This window comes from Nerophis ophidion, linkage group LG11 (assembly GCF_033978795.1).
Source record: "Nerophis ophidion isolate RoL-2023_Sa linkage group LG11, RoL_Noph_v1.0, whole genome shotgun sequence".
Taxonomy (NCBI): Eukaryota; Metazoa; Chordata; class Actinopteri; order Syngnathiformes; family Syngnathidae; genus Nerophis; species Nerophis ophidion.
In genome coordinates, this window is record NC_084621.1 from 5,106,948 (window position 1) to 5,124,794 (window position 17,847).

The 17,847-nt window shown below is 40.3% G+C and overlaps 1 protein-coding gene across 1 annotated transcript in view; it reads right to left on the reverse strand.

The window, feature by feature from the left end:
- The window catches only part of ascc3 (activating signal cointegrator 1 complex subunit 3), a 165,214-nt gene that overhangs the window by 93,219 nt on the left and 54,148 nt on the right, over window positions 1-17,847 (reverse strand). The window contains exons 11-14 of the mRNA XM_061914964.1: window positions 15,611-15,775; window positions 12,724-12,900; window positions 12,484-12,555; window positions 11,644-11,778 (exon numbers count right to left, since the gene is read on the reverse strand). Of these exons, the coding sequence (XP_061770948.1) occupies window positions 11,644-11,778; window positions 12,484-12,555; window positions 12,724-12,900; window positions 15,611-15,775 (549 nt within the window). The remainder of the gene's footprint in view (window positions 1-11,643; window positions 11,779-12,483; window positions 12,556-12,723; window positions 12,901-15,610; window positions 15,776-17,847) is intronic.

Here is a 17,847-nt window from a genome sequence, read left to right on the forward strand (position 1 = left end):
CCAACCATCTGTTTCAATACATGCGTAATCTGTTAAATCGCTTAAGTCGCTGAAATCCGAGTTTGAATCCGAGCTAATGTCGCTATATCTTGCTGTGGTATTCCCATTGTTTGTTTACATTGGCAGCACTGTGTGACGTCACAGGGAAATGGCCAGTGTCTTCGCAGAGAGCCGAAAATAAGGCACTTTAAAGCTTTACTTAGGAATATTCCGAGACCGGTAAAATTTTGAAAAAAATTTCAAAAAATACATCCCACTGGGAACTGTTTTTTATTGTTTTTAACCCTTTTGAAATTGTGATAATGTTCCCCTTTAACAATTACATGAAAAGATCGGATTACAAAGAAAAAGTGGACATCCTAGCATGCAATGTGAACGTAGTCAAAGAATTCCTCGGTTTTTAGCAGTACGGCTGCTAAATCCGCCACAATGGGGCTAAAGAAGAATGGCAGGACTTTGATAAAGAAGTTGAAAAACATTATATAATTCAAGAAAAACCTCATGAAGGTGGCGTCCGCTCAGCTCTCCTAACTCTTCTCCTTTTCGACTCAACGCAGTCTTCGCCAATGAAAGTTGATAACAAAAGTAAAAGTTATTTTATTTTATTACTTTTATTTATTTGTGTGTGTGTGTGTGTGTGTGTGTGTGTGTGTGTGACATGTTTTTTGCATGTAAAACTACAATTATTCGATCTAAAAATGTGTTTTCTTGATCAATTTTGATGACTAATAATTTGTATCTTAGTTATGGTCAACAATGTGTTTGTCCCTAACTAAAATAAGAGGATAACTATTAAAAACATATGCAAATTGATTAAGACGATGACAAAATTTACTGGCATTTTAGTGAAAAAATTAAAACAAGATTAAAATGTGGACAGAGACTGAATTCAATCATATCTAATTTCCTTTTGTAGATGAATGGGAATACATTTGAAATAAATCCAATTACAATGCCTGAACAGCGCATGGGAGATTGGCTGATAAGTGAAGTGAATTATATTTATATGCGCTTTTTCTCTAGTGACTCAAAGCGCTTTACTTAGTAAAACCCAATATCTACTTTTTTACATTTAAAATTGTGTGGGTGGCACTGGGAGCAGGTGGTTAAAGGACATAAGGGCAGTGACTAGGATGGCGGAAGCGAGGATCGAACCTGCAACCCTCAAGTTGCTGGCACTGCTGCTCTACCAACCGAGCTATATATATAAAAGAAAAAAAAATATATATATATATATACTGTATGCACATTGACTAAGACAATGACAACATTTACTGATATTTTAGTGAAAAAATAAAAATGAGATCAAAATGTTGACAGAAACTAAATTCAATCATATCTAATTTCCTTTTGTAGATGAATGGGAATACATTTGAAATAAATCCAATTACAATGCTTGAACAGCGCATGGGAGATTGGCTGATAAGTGAAGTGAATTATATTTATATAGCGCTTTTTCTCTAGTGACCCAAAGCGCTTTACATAGTAAAACCCAATATCTACTTTTTTACATTTAAAATTGTGTGGGTGGCACTGGGAGCAGGTGGTTAAAGTGTCTTGCCCAAGGACATAACGGCAGTGACTAGGATGGCGGAAGCGGGGATCGAACCTGCAACCCTCAAGTTGCTGGCACTGCCGCTCTACCAACCGAGCTATATATTAAAATAAATAAACAAACAAACAAACATATATATATATATATATATATATATATATATATATATATATATATATATGTGTGTGTATATATATATATATATATATATATATACTGTATGCACATTGACTAACACGATGACAACATTTACTGATATTTTAGTGAAAAAATAAAAATGAGATCAAAATGTTGACAGAAACTAAATTCAATCATATCTAATTTCCTTTTGTAGATGAATGGAAATACTTTTGAAATTAATCCAATAACAGCGCATGGGAGATTAGGCTGATAGTGAGTTACAGGGGAGAGCCAGTCAGATGCTTTTCTTTTGTAAGATAAGGAAGTGGGATTTATCACTGCCAAAACAAATCCGTACGCACTTAACAAGTCCCACATCGTAATATTTGTACACCTGGGAGAAAGAAGAGGACTAAAGACGACTAAATCCACTGGGAATATAGCTGATGACAACGTTGTGAAACTTTGTCGACTAAACTAATTCAATTTAGATTACTTGAATATGACTGACTCTAAAAGGCCTTTCCGTCAAAAGACTATGACTAAAACTAAATTAAAAACTGCTGTCAAACTTACCACTTGAGACAGATTAATTGGAATATTTCTTCTGGGAAAATTGCTTAGTTTCATCTGACTTTTTCAACGGTTTGCCACATCATATATTCAAGGTAAAATGACAAGACCAGACAATTGGTGTGTGTTAATTATATACACACTATCAATTGTTAAATCACAAATAACAATTCGCATCATGGTTTATACCCAGAAGGTTGAACAGAACTCATTTAAAACCACCACTGTGTCTGAGTAAACAAGCAAGTTGTGTACAGGTGGTGGGAGTCTTTTAGACAAGCTTGTGCAACAAAGGCATGTGAGGTGGGGAAGGTAGGTAATTGAAATGCTGTGGCAGACGCGTTGCTTTGATGTGTCAGTGTACGTTTCCAACTTGATTCTAGCCTCTAATCTATGGTGAGTCAGCGTGGACGTCTGCTGCACCATGGCTACATCTGAGATGGCAGTGACCTAAGCTCCTGATCAGATCCTATTAGGCCCTGGCACTTGCTGATGCTTCTGCTGCTGAGCTCACTCCGTCCACAGATAACTAGCTGCCAGATCTGGTCTTTGTTCATCCTGCTTGCGAATGTGCGGAGAATTTCAGCTAACATTTGATGTTTGTTTACTATTTCATTTACTATTTAAAAATATATTTCTACATAAAATATATTTGAACATTTGTGACTCAGGTATACTTTGCACACAAAGAAGTAGCCTTTTATAAAATCGAAAGCATCAGTATTTTGGACATGGGATCGTTAACTTCAAAGCTGAGAATTGAAAGTGTAAAAATCATACCTAACTGTGGCAAACGATACAGCTTTTTAGTAAGGACTGGACTTTATGATGGCTTCTCCTTTACTGTATCACTTCCAATGCAGACGTGAGAGTACCTAAGCTGTTCAGATAGATAGATAGATAGATAGTACTTTATTGATTCCTTCAGGAGAGTTCCTTCAGGAAAATTAAAATTCCAGCAGCAGTGTACAGAGTTGAGATCAATTTAAAGAAAAAAAAGTAAAAAGTAAATAATGGGGGTTTAAAAGGAAACAAAATAGATAAATATTACAAAAAGAATAAAAACAATGGGAATAACAATATAACAGTAAAATAAGAATATAACAAGACAAAGTAGGCAGTAGTGACCATGTTATGAAAACGTATTGCACTGTTAATGTTTTGCATCCCCTGTCCCCCTAATACCCCCCGGCCCCTGTCCCAGAAAGGAGTTGTACAGTCTAATGGCGTGTGGGACAAAGGAGTTCTTGAGTCTATTAGTCCTGCACTTGGGATGAAGCAGTCTAGAACTGAACAGGCTCCTCTGGCTACTGATAACGCTATGCAGAGGGTGACTGGCATCATCCAGGATGCTCACTAGTTTGTCCACAAACTAGTCCACATTCATTTGTAATGTTGAACAGTTGGCGGTTGAGATAATTTAAAGACCCTTCATTGTCATAATGTTTGAGGCCCAGAGTAGATCAATCAATCAATCAATGTTTACTTATATAGCCCTAAATCACTAGTGTCTCAAAGGGCTGCACAAACCACTACGACATCCTCGGTAGGCCCACATAAGATGGATGTTAAAGCAGAATAGACAGGAGAGTGTGGGAGGATTCATTTTTACTCCCACCCACACTTATTTATGTTAGCGCTCAAACAGTGTTATTAAATTGCTAAAATCACAGAGCATTCACAAATATTTATGCGTCAAGACCCACTGCCACCTCTTTGTGGCGTATCTTTATCAGTATGTGTGCGGGTATGTGTTGCGGATATGCTTTCCCTGACATTTCAGCAGGTAAAAATAGTATATTGGATTCACGTATTTAACCTAGACGGAGCTTTTGTTTGGAAAATAGTAGTTTTATCATACAACAAATCACAAATACGAGCCACAACCAGGTTGTTATTCACTTGGCAGCTATTGGTGCAATGATAAAGATTACACTGTGTGCATGCTAAGAAAAACAGGTAACATGTATGCACCATTAGGGATGAGTACCTTCCACATTTGAATACATACGGTACAAAATACCGGTATTCTTGGAATCGGTACCAGTACTCAACGGTACAAATTGTCTTTTCTACTGTGTGTGTTTATGCGTTAATGAATATTAATTTGTTTAACAATAAAATCCCCCTTTTTTTTCTGTGCTGTTCAATTGTTTTTATATTTTGATTTCTGACACTTCTGAGTCTCATTTGTAAGTATTGCATAGTACACTTTGCATGCAGTTGCACTTTCAAAATGTTAGATAGGCTGCAATGTGTTGCCTACTCGGGGAGTGCCATTAAGCTTAATCTAGTCTTTTGTTGCACCCTAAAAAGTGTGTAAACTGTAAGTATTGTATTTATTACGCACTAGCTGTTAGATTTTAACGTATATCTTAGTTGAATATTTTATTTCGAAATTTGGAGGTGTTGAAATCGCCGGGTAATTTCGCAGTAGAAGCATTTGAGTCTCACCTTAAAACTCATTTGTATACTCTAGCCTTTAAATAGACTCCCTTTTTGGACCAGTTGATCTGCCGTTTCTTTTCTTTTTCTTCTATGTCCCACTCTCCCTTGTGGAGGGGATCCGGTCCGATCCGGTGGCCATGTACTGCTTGCCTGTGTATCGGCTGGGGACATCTCTGCGCTGCTGATCCGCCTCCGCTTGGGATGGTTTCCTGCTGGCTCCGCTGTGAACGGGACTCTCGCTGCTGTGTTGGATCCGCTTTGGACTGGACTCTCGCGGCTGTGTTGGATCCATTATGGATTGAACTTTCACAGTATCATGTTGAACTTTCACAGTATCATGTTAGACCTGCTCGACATCCATTGCTTTCCTCCTCTCCAAGGTTCTCATAGTCATCATTGTCACCGACGTCCCACTGGGTCATCATTGTCACCGACGTCCCACTGGGTCATTATTGTCACCGATGTCCCACTGAGTGTGAGTTTTCCTTGCCCTTATGTGGGCCTACTGAGGATGTCGTAGTGGTTTGTGCAGCCCTTTGAGACACTAGAGATTTAGGGCTATATAAGTAAACATTGATTGATTGATGATTGATAATGCCAATCAGTCGCATGTCTATGGTAAATCCAATTTAAATTAGCATTGAGCTAGCGCATTTTGAAAAGTGAAACCCTAGTATACTAGTGTTTTCTATCAGGCATACTTACCTTGTTGACATTGAAAATAGTAACAGTACTTAAAGGCAGTCTGACTGAGTTCGCTCTGAGTGTTGCTTACGTGCTTGTTTGCCTGCCAATTTTTTCAGACTTCTGAGTTTGCAACTGAATGTGAAGTACGCACAGGAAAGGTACAGAAATATGGCAGTCTGATTTTATGTGAATCGATACCCAGTCGTACCGCACTATTTGGTCGGTGCATATAAACATACCAAATCCGATAACCATCCCTACGTACCATGCATCATTTTTTGACCTTGGTAAAGTTGAGGTGTATCAAGAATAAACTGAATGTGGAAATGTGGCTGCCGTACGCATATTTCTACATGCTGTGGATAATTTGGCGACACACAGAGGTGACGCTGTTTAAATAAAGACATGTCAAACAGTTACTCCTCAGAATGACTGATGTATACATCAGAGACATTAACAATTGCAACACCCAATGTGAAATTAAACAAAGTCATATAAAAGCATAGGCAAAATAGTGCGAAAAAAAAACTAAACACTCAATTATCAGCATGTTCGCCAGGTATAATAAATTCCTATACAAGGCAGCTGATCAGGTCAACATTACTCAGTGGCCTAGTGGTTAGAGTGTCCGCCCTGAGATCGGTAGGTTGTGAGTTCAAACCCCGGCCGAGTCATACCAAAGACTATAAAAATGGGACCCATTACCTCCCTCCTTGGCACTCAGCATCAAGGGTTGGAATTGGGGGTTAAATCACCAAAAATTATTCCCGGGTGCTGCCCACTGCTCCCCTCACCTCCCAGGGAGTGGATCAAGGGGATGGGTCAAATGCAGAGGACAAATTTCACCACACCTAGTGTGTGTGTGACAATCATTGGTACTTTAACTTTACTTTAGGTGCAATTTGAAGCAACAGTCGGTTTTCCTAATGTAATCAGAGCGATCGAATGCACACATGTTGCTTGTCATCTTTTGACGAATATGTGAATGTCAACAGGAAACGTATTCATTCGATCAACGTAGAGATCATAAGTGTTGCTCAAATGCAATGTATCAATATTATACCAATGTGGTTGCAGCTGATTCAACGCATGATTCTTACATTCGAAGTTACCGCATAGTTGGGAACAGAATACATGGTGACATTGTGCGCAATTTGTGGCTTCTTAGTGAGTACATTTATTTAAGTAATTGTCCAAATCCTAATCCGCGTGATGGATACACTTAGGTAAAACGGAATCCATCCTATTTGGGTGCCATATCAAACTTAAGAAGGTCAGTGACTTCACTATAAAAGTGGGTGACATTGTTATCACCAGGAAGGATGAGATCACCTACCTAGGTTCCATTCTAGAGGCTAATCTTTCCTGTGATAAAATGGCAACCAAGGTGATCAAAAAGGTCAACCAAAGAACGAGATTCCTCTACAGAATCTCCTCTCTGGTCAACAAAAACACCTTGAGGATTCTAGCGGGAACTCTCATTCAACCTTTCTTCGATTACGCTTGCACCTCCTGGTACCCCAGCACCTCCAAAACCCTCAAATCTAGACCCCAAACATCCCAGAATAAGATAATCCGGTTACTTTTAGACCTCCACCCCAGATCACACCTCAATCCAACCCACTTCTCCAAAGTGGGCTGGCTCAGGGTGGAGGACAGAGTAAAACAACTTGCACTGAGCCTAGTCTATAAAATCCGCTACACCTCCTTGATACCGAAGTACATGTCCAACTACTTCCTTAACGTAAATGACCGCCATAACCACAACACCAGGGGGAGCTCCACAAACCACGTTAAACCCAGATTCCGATCTAACAAAGGTCTTAACTCATTCTCTTTCTATGCCACATCAATGTGGAATGCACTCCCAACAGGTATAAAAGTAAGTGCATCTCTATATTCCTTCAAAACCGCTCTAAAACAACACCTCCAGGCAACTTCAACACTTTACTAATACCCTCCTCCATTCACATCCCATCTCCCCGGATTATAAACAACTCAAATGTACTTCTAATGTATATACTTGTTCTGATGCTATGTGAACTCACTATGTTCTCTGCTGGCTGTACATATCCTACTAAATAAGACCTACACGGTTTAAATGTCCATTTCTCTGTTGATGCAATTGTTGATGACTGAAGTACTGATATCAACCAAAGCTCCTCATCCCACCTCCCGGATTGTAAATAATGTAAATAATTCAATGTATATACTACGATGATTAACTTGTGTGATGACTGTATTATGTTGATAGTATATATTTGTACCATGAATTGATTAACGTGGACCCCGACTTAAACAAGTTGAAAAACTTATTCGGGTGTTACCATTTAGTGGTCAATTGTACGGAATATGTACTGTACTGTGCAATCTACTAATAAAAGTATCAATCAATCAATCAATGCACATTAAGCATTTGTGCCCCCTAATTTTATATCCCATCTTTACAGCATCATTACAAGACTGTGGTTAAAATTAGTTACTTGCTGTTTTTTTCTGGTTAAACTACATCTTACAATCTTTCAAACAAGCCCTTGATTGTTTCTGTGTGCATAGTATAGCGATGTTAAAAACCTGTGCGTAAAGTGTGAAATACTTTTTCTCGGTGCATGCACTGCTGCATTAACTTGAAAAAATAGTGGAAAAAGAGTACATTTTTGCGCGGCTCCACTCCAGCAAAAAGCACCTCCCTCCAAGTTGCTGTGGATAAAATTCTTCTTTTTTTCATCTTCTCGTTATCTTTTTGTTTTCTGACTGTGCAGAGTGCGAGATCTCAGGCGCATGGCTAATTTAAATATGATTCTCGTAATTAAATGGGGGGCATCGGCAGGGAGTGTCCAGCCAATCCAGCATAAGCGCTCAATTCCCTGTTGATTGGGATGTACAAAAGAAAGGTGCTAGGATTAATTTTTAATACATCTTTAATAGATATACATTTTTCCGTGTGCACGTTTTAGGCCCCAGATTGCTGAATAAGGCCGAGTATCCATCCATCCATCCATCCATTTTCTACCGCTTATTCCCTTGTGGGGTCGCGGGGGGCGCTGGCGCCAATCTCAGCTACAATCGGGCGGAAGGCGGGGTACACCCTGGACAAGTCGCCACCTCATCGCAGGGCCAACACAGATAGACAGACAACATTCACACTCACATTCACACACTAGGGCCAATTTAGTGTTGCCAATCAACCTATCCCCAGGTGCATGTCTTTGGAGGTGGGAGGAAGCCGGAGTACCCGGAGGGAACCCACGCATTCACGGGGAGAACATGCAAACTCCACACAGAAAGATCCCGAGCCTGGATTTGAACCCAGGACTGCAGGAGCTTCGTATTGTGAGGCAGACGCACTAACCCCTCTGCCACCGTGAAGCCGAGTATATGTATTTTAATTAACAATGAGGTAGTGAACATTTTCTGCAAAACGTTATCTGATTATTGGATGTGTTTTGAATCTGATCATCAGTCGTCACAATACTGTACAGTTAAAGGGACTATTTGCAACTTTCTCAAAGTTACATGTCCCATTATTATCCCAAATTAAGAGCATGTGCCCACATACTATGTACGAGCATATTTATGTCAATTCGTGTTGAAAGCCGTAAGAGGGCCGGATAAAATGCTAACAACACTAGAAAGTTAGCACACTCTAGCCTTTTGCGTAATGGTTGCCAACAACCCCTTTAAGTTCAGACCTGAGCAGGGTTTTACAGGAAATGAGCACCATAAAGTTGTGATTAAAAAAATAACTTAGCAATGTACTGGGACAGAAAACTTCAGTACGTGTAGAAGGATTACAGGACTTCAAGACTGTTCTTCGAATACGCAAAAGTGGGTTTCTATTTTTAGGTAGTTCTTTTTTCCATAAGAGTGTGACACATAACCGAGTCATCTTTGAGCTGTGTCACGTTGTTCTTGATCAATGTACCTGAGAGTTGTTTTTGCGCAAGCTGACAGGCTGTCACAGCTCTGATATAATGAAAGGACAGGTGGTGGACTCGATTGGTAAAAATAGCAGCAAATTAAAGCAAGCACACATATGAATGAGGTCTGTATGGCGATACTGCGAACTCCCAGGAGGCTACACAAGAAGATGCATCTGTCTGCTTGAATTAGTGAATCTTGTCAAAGCAACTTAAGGTAAAGCTGAGCAGCTGAAGAACGCAGCATTGGAGATTTTGAAGACTTTCCTTGCAAGGAAGGAGAATGCACATCAGATGACAGATGACATACACTGAATGTCTGTGAGCCTTCATCTTATTTCTTACTAGAAATAATTATTTTTGAAACATTTACAACTGTTGTTGAGCATACATAAATACATGAAAATAAGGCCACACAGCTGTACAGTACAATGTGGTGTGATAATACACCACAAGGTGTCTCCTACACTCCATGGCCATGACATAGCAATAAGCAGTAGACAGTATGAACATTACATCCTGATCATGTTTAAAAATAAGCCATTATTTAAGAACCACTACCATTTTTGGATAAAATGTATTTCTACCTCTGTAGGGCAACAGCTAACATAAGTGCAGGTTTCTCTCAGAAAGAAAGCACTAAAGGGTAGTTATCACATTTATGTCCTAAAAAAATACCTTCATTATTAAATTAGACAGATATTTCCTATTGTGAATCAACATACAGTACACTGGGTCATGTTTACTATGAACCTTTTATTTATATAGTAAATTATTCTAAAACCCTGCTCAATTTGTATTTTAATTTAAGTCTAATCAACCATGCAATTATAATCAGCAAGTACAGCTTGAGTTACTAAATCTGCACAATGACAACATTAAAACATCTGCCGCCACCAGACTTACTTAGGCTGTGTCAAAGAAAAGTCTAAAAATATATTACCGCTATCCTCCGATGACCACGTAAGAAAGATATATTTTTAGGGCCATGTGGGTCGTAAGATGGCGATGACATCATACTATTGTGTACCATGAATTGATTAACGTGGACCCCGATTTAAACAAGTTGAAAAACGTATTCGGGTGTTACCATTTAGTGGTCAATTGTACGGAATATGTACTGAACTGTGCAATCTACTAATAAAAGTATCAATCAATCAATCAGTAATACACAATCAATATTGCATGACTTGAGAAGGACATGTCCTGAGTGTTTTTACTTAAGTAAACAGTACACACTTTTCAACAACTGACTAAATCCAACAACAAATTCAATTTTGATTGTCATATTTTCTAGCGCCCTTGATGAAATATACTAAATAAGATGAGAAATAACATGTCCTGAGTGGTTTTACTTAAGTAAACAGTACACCGTTTTCAACAAATGACTAATTCCAACAACAAATTCAATTTTGATTGTCATATTTTCTAGCGCCCTTGATGAAACATACTAAATAACATGAGAAGAGAAATAATAGTTGATTCACTTCTGTCTTTTAAAGATGGATAAATGACTGACCGTAGAGTTGATTTAATTCAATGCGTATGCATATTGGAGATTAAAATACCTATAAATATTAATGTAGGGCAATTTCCAAAGCGCAAATAAGCAGTGCATTATCTCTGTGTGGGCTTAGAGTGGAATCGCCCTGATGCCCCTTTCTTCACAACAGCTTGCAGGACTGACAAACACCCAAAGACTAATGGAGTGGATAATACCCATTACGCTGAGCTTTGAGTGAATTAATGTAAACTTAGAGCATATAAAACACTAAAATATAAATTATAATATATGAAAAATCAATATATATTCATAAATGTATACTGCAAGAGCAGTTAGAAGGAACAATTGCTTTTTTTTTTTTTTCTTAATTCAGTCTTTCCAGAAAAACGAGGCCACAAAGTACCATTTTTAGTCAACCGACGTAATCTCCTGTCTCTATTTCCGGACTCGGAAAGCATGAAAAGTGATCTGATTTGTATACATATCCCATTTAAATAGAGGGAGGATTAGAGGCACATCAATCATGGCTCAGCTCCAGGGAATGAAGGAAAAAGGTTACTAAATTTATCACTCTGGCTTCTGCTGCAAGTGATTTAAATATGGGAATTGGAGTCTGACTGACCGTCCTCTGTGGGAGAGTATAGCTCCAACTCCGTGTACTCTCACAGAGCAGGGACTATTAATTACCACACCCCAATCTCGCTTCTGCATTGCTGCGTGCCCACATGTACGCACATTACCACACATGCACAGAGAAGTGCGCAGACACGCACACAAGTATACACCTAGACAGACATTGTACATTGGATTTTTCTGCTTGTTATTTTGCTTTGCACCTGTTTTTCACACTGGCCATAGTCAGGACCTTGGTCTGGTTGAAAGACGCATGTTTCTCCATGGTTCTTAGCCATCTCGATTAGCCCCATGGCTGTCCTCACAGTGGCATTACGAGCGTGGACAAACACCATTACCTGAAAAAGTAACGTTATGTCTGCTTTGGTGGTGACATCAGAATGTAATCTGTGAATTTGCATAACATTCAAACTTGATGCAGTGACCCACACAAATGTATAAATTATTATAGTGCATAGTGTTTCTCCAAATGTAATTAAGATTTTCCATTCAGAGTAGTATGTTGAAAAAAACTAATGTCAATTTCATTGCACAATTATGAGAAAAAATTCCTATTACCCACCAAATTGCAAATAGATTAAAGTAATTTGGCAAACATTGAAACATGTTGTGAGACTCCAGGCTATGAAACTGAGATTAGCTTTGGGAGGAAAAATTGACATCTGACAACTTTCAACTCTTTGTCCTCACAGATCCGAACAATCTGTCCACTTTTAGAGGCACAAACAATGAGGCCATACGGTACCAAGTAAAAAAAAATGTCAAAGCATTTGGAGAACACACATTTCCAGGATATGCTGGCCGAAATTAGGTTTCAAAACCAATGATGTTGTATTCTCTTAATCATTCATTTACCATGAATTGACTAACGTGGACCCCGACTTAAACAAGTTGAAAACTTATTAGGGTGTTAGTTACCATTTAGTGGTCACTGGTACGGAATATATACTATACTGTGCAATCTACTAAAAAAGTTTCAATCAATCAATTCAACATGTGTAGTGCAATGAAAGAATGAAAGAGATGCAAGATTGATGACATACCTGATGACCAGCTTTAACTTGCTCGAAAACTTTGTTATAGCACACCTCCTCCATGTCATGCATTTGCTGGATCTAAAAAGGACCAAAATAGTTTTCATTTGAATCACACTGTGCTAGAGGGAAGTGCAATTTGGTTATTTTAAAAACATGTAAATATAAAACAGTTTTTTTCATAGTGTATTAAAGTAAACAGTGGCATGACGGCTAACTAATACACTCCAATCATTAAAGTTATTTTACCTTATTAGTAGCTTTGATGCCAACAAAGGTCTGTCCGAGTGGCACTGGTCTGAAACGACTGTCGAAGAAGAAGAGGCCAATATATGGGTTGACGTGCAAGAAAGTGGCCACATCCAGATAGTTGGGGAGTGTGGCTGACAATCCCAGGATCCTTATCATGCTCTGGGTAGATTCCACCTGTTCACCAAAAACATTTAAAACTTATTGCATTCTAAGTTGTAAATAAACGCTAACATGGGTCAGCTAACAATGGTGTTGCTGGGATTTGCTTCATTCCGCCTATTAGTTGTTCTAAAAACATTCAAAATACTCAGACAACATTTTTTACACACACTGTATGTATATATGTATTGTAACAGGCACATTCACAACAACAAATATTTACTTATTTTGGTAATTTTAGGCATACATTCATTTCACAGAGGCATCACAAAGTTCACTATTTCCAACAATATCAACTGCAACTAATCCTGGCAGACTTCATGAGAGCCAACATTGACTACTTTACGACAGACACCTTCTATTTTCAATCTTAGAAGCTAAGTGATAAGCAGATCAAGGAAGTCGCAATTTTGCTAAGTGCTAGACAAGAGATAAAAATTACGAACATAATAAAACAACACACCGGGATGCCGACTTATGTAATGTTTAAATATTTCTGTTTAGATGAAGAATTTATCATAATCTTCACATAGGTATAAAAAAAATATGGCCACCAATGAAATATGAATATGATCAGCTGGACTCTCGACGCAATTGACAAAGTCTTTTTGACAAAGAAAAGAGGTTCGGGGGAGCCTGGCTGCCCTGATGGAACCATTGCTGCGGGGTACGTGAGGGATTCCTGGGATAAATGGAGACCCATGTGCCTCTCAGTTCTTTCCATCGAGGACGTGGAAGATATCTACCTATTTGGAACTGTGATCGTGGGGCACCTGCTGATTGGGCTGGGCATTGCTCTGGTGTATCGTCAAATTCGGAAGACGATGGCAGCCACTCAAGGGGCCCAACGGCTGATCACGAAATGGAAGGATTGAGTCGGGCTGTGGGAACACAGACTGGAGCAATTTCTGATTTGAATCGCAAAATGGATCTCATCTTGCAGAAGTTTGCTGAGAAGGAATAATTCAATTGAATTTGAGAGATCCAGCACGGACACAGAGCAGGCAAGTCATTGTTTGGACTGCTCGTAGAAAAACAACATCTTAATCTACGATTTGACTCCCTCGAATGGCCTTGATGCAATCAGGAACAGGCTGTTCTGAAGAACTCCCCCGAGGACTCCTCAAAGATGGACGCTTTTGACCTTCCTTTTTTTCCAACAACACCTGGTGTCGAACTTTGAGATTGGCCCCAGTCCACAAAAAAATTTCAACATCTCACTCAAGTTAATTGGGCATACATGCACGCGGACACCCCTCCTCAAATCAATGCCTTCACCACTGCTTAATTCCTCCGGGGTTGTGGATGGCTGAGTAGCGCTTTATAACGGCAGCCGGCCTCCAAGGCCCCAACTCCCCCAACCCTCTGTTGCGAGTTGTTGTGATTACATGTACCATGTTTATGTGTGCCAGGCGATGTGAGTTTTTTTTTCCTCGGACTCAGTCTGGACCCCTCCTGAGGGACAAGCCTTTGACTGATATTTTTTCTTACTCTTCCCCCTTTCCCAATGTCACCTTTTTCTCACCTTTTTTAAGGAGCGCCATAAGTGGCCGATCCGTTGGCGGTCCCGTCTTGTCCCCTTGTAACGTATGTCTGCTCTTAGTGGGACTGTGCCGAAAATGTAATTTAATGAAGCTGCTGCCTGTCCTTTAAATATGTTACTACATTGTTACCTTGTGCATTTAATAAAAATAATACACTTACGAACAAGTTGGCTGGCTCTCAAATGTCGATGTACTCCTTGTTAGAAAAAAAAAATTCTGAAGGGGGAGGAGTAGCATCAAAGAGATGACATCACCTTGCACCCAAAATGTGCCATAAGCTTCAATTTCTAAATAAAAAATACAAGTACTTGACAGTGTCTTACGACATTCTTCAAATATAGAAACGTTTTAACTCTAGCAGATCATTAAACACTAACACAGCATCAGTGCAGCGTCAATACAGCCAGTGAGTGTGTGGCACACTCACTGAGGCGTCTTTTACCCATCACTATAACTATATATAATGTTATAGGTCACAGAAAACTATGCAATAAATATTGTTGGAAAAAATAAGATGAAATAACATAAATAACAGAAGTCATCTTTCTCTATAGGCAGCACGGTGCCTCACAATACACAGGTCCTGAGTAGTCCTGGGTTCAATCCTGGGCTCGGGATCTTTCTGTGTGGAGTTTGCATGTTCTCCCTGTGACTGCGTGGGTTCCCTCCGGGTACTCCGGTTTCCTCTCACAGCCAAAAACATGCACCTGGGGATAGGTTGATTGGCAACACTAAATTGGCCCTAGTGTGTGAATGTGAGTGTGAATATTGTCTGTCTATCTGTGTTGGCCCTGTGATGAGGTGGTGATTTGTCCAGGGTGTATACCACCTTCCGCCCGAAAGCAGCTGCGATAGGCTCCAGTACCCCCCGCAACCCCGAACGGGATAAGCGGTAGAAAATTGATTGATGGATGGATATTCCTCTTTCACGCTATCGGTTATCAGTTTATTTAAACTTAATACCAAAAATATATTGGATGTCCATCCAATCATTTTCTATACCACTTGTCCAGGTTCCAGGTAAGCTGGAGCCTATCCCAGGATACAACCTGTATGTCAGCCAATCACTGCAGGGCACATATAGACATATACCCCTTCACACTCATGTATCAATGCCTTGATCTAAGAAGTGTTGTCCTGTTTATTTGGGATCATACAGACAAAAAAAAAATGTTTTATACCTGTCTGATGGTCCGGGCCACAAGGCTCTCCAACACTGGTCCTCGATCTTCATGAAGAAGGTGAACTTCATCCAATATTAGGAGCCGAACGATCTGAGAGAGAGCAATGTCTCCAACACTCTTTCTGGTCACAACGTCCCACTTCTCTGGGGTGGTCACTAACATCTGCATACATATAAAAACACATTTGATTTAACGTTTATGTAGCCGATTACTTTCAAATGTGTAAAATATTTAGGGAAGTGAGCGTGTTAACATATACAGCCTCCCCTCTAATATTTGCATTTGATATTACCATAGGACAATACTGTAGATATGACATCCAGGTAATTTGATTATTTTAGTCAGTACATAGTTTGCAGTATACTGTAGATCTACTATCACTGAAAATGAGTCAACTCACAGACATTATTGTCCAAAAAATTGGCAACAATTTATTTATTTATTCTCTCTGGCACTCATCGAGGGTGGAAGCTCCCTTTTCCTCTCCCTTATCTCTCCTGCTTGTTCTATGTCTTGTCTTAACTTTCTTGTTGCCTCTTTTTGCACTGCTCTCCAAATCTAAACATTGGAACTCGTGACAAAGCGGTTGTTGCTGGACACACGACGGACTCTTGGGAGAAGAAGGAATGCCGCGTGCCTGGCGACCCTTTTTTGTCGAGGACGTGAAGATATGTACCAATTCGGAATTATGACAACAGGACATCTGCTGATTGGAGTAAGCGTTGCTCTGGTTTGTCGACAAAATTATAAGTTGCTGGCAGTCTTCAAGGTACCCCAAAGCTGCCACAAATGATTGGAGGATGCGGGAAGAACTGTGGATCACATCGGACTGTCTACAACGCAGTTTATGAGGACCAGTCATAGACAATTTAGAGTGAAAAAATGTTTTTTTTTTCACCCGCATACAAAACATTGTAACTTGGATTGTTTCCCTGGCATCGAGACTATCCCGAAGGACAGTGCAGCGAAGACACAGCAAACTCCCTTCTTGTCCCTCACGGACACACACCTGTTGTTGTTGACTTTGGACTAGTGACTGCACAATACATCAAGGCCGCGGAACAGAGACACACTACCCCAACCCAACGCCCTCAACGCAAATCCCACAGGTGTGATGAATGGATGGTCAGCGCCTGAGTGCTGTGGCCTACCATCATCAATCAATCAATCAATGTTTATTTATATAGCCCCAAATCACAAATGTCTCAAAGGACTGCACAAATCATTACGACTACAACATCCTCGGAAGAACCCACAAAAGGGCAAGGAAAACTCACACCCAGTGGGCAGGGAGAATTCACATCCAGTGGGACGCCAGTGACAATGCTGACTATGAGAAACCTTGGAGAGGACCTCAGATGTGGGCAACCCCCCCCCCTCTCTAGGGGACCGAAAGCAATGGATGTCGAGCGGGTCTAACATGATACTGTGAAAGTTCAATCCATAGTGGCTCCAACACAGCCGCGAGAGTTCAGTTCAAGCGGATCCAAGACAGCAGCGAGAGTCCCGTCCACAGGAAACCATCTCAAGCGGATCAGCAGCGTACAGATGTCCCCAACCGATACAGGCGAGCGGTCCATCCTGGGTCCCGACGAGCGGTCCATCCTGGGTCTCGACTCTGGACAGCCAGTACTTCATCCATGGTTATCCGACCGGACCCCCTCCACAAGGGAGGGGGGGACATAGGAGAAAGAAAAGAAGCGGCAGATCAACTGGTCTAAAAAGGAGGTCTATTTAAAGGCTAGAGTATACAGATGAGTTTTAAGGTGAGACTTAAATGCTTCTACTGAGGTAGCATCTCGAACTGTTACCGGGAGGGCATTCCAGAGTACTGGAGCCCGAACGAAAACGCTCTATAGCCCGCAGACTTTTTTTGGGCTCTAGGAATCACTAATAAGCCGGAGTCTTTTGAACGCAGATTTCTTGCCGGGACATACGGTACAATACAATCGGCAAGATGGGCTGGAGCTAGACCCGAACTCCCTTCCCTCTGTTGCTAGATATCCCGAGATGTATGTTGAAATATGAATATGTGCTTTGCTATGGAGGTTTTTTCCCACTCCAGACTGGGCCCCCTGAGAAGCCCAATCTAGATTGTATTTTTTTACTCATCCTTCCCCAGCGTCGACCTTTTTCCCATCTTTTACGGGGTGCCTTGTGGCGACTTATCTGCGTTCCTGTTCTGTAACCCTGTACACTGTTTGTTTTTGTCTAATCTTGAACGGGCTTGTGCT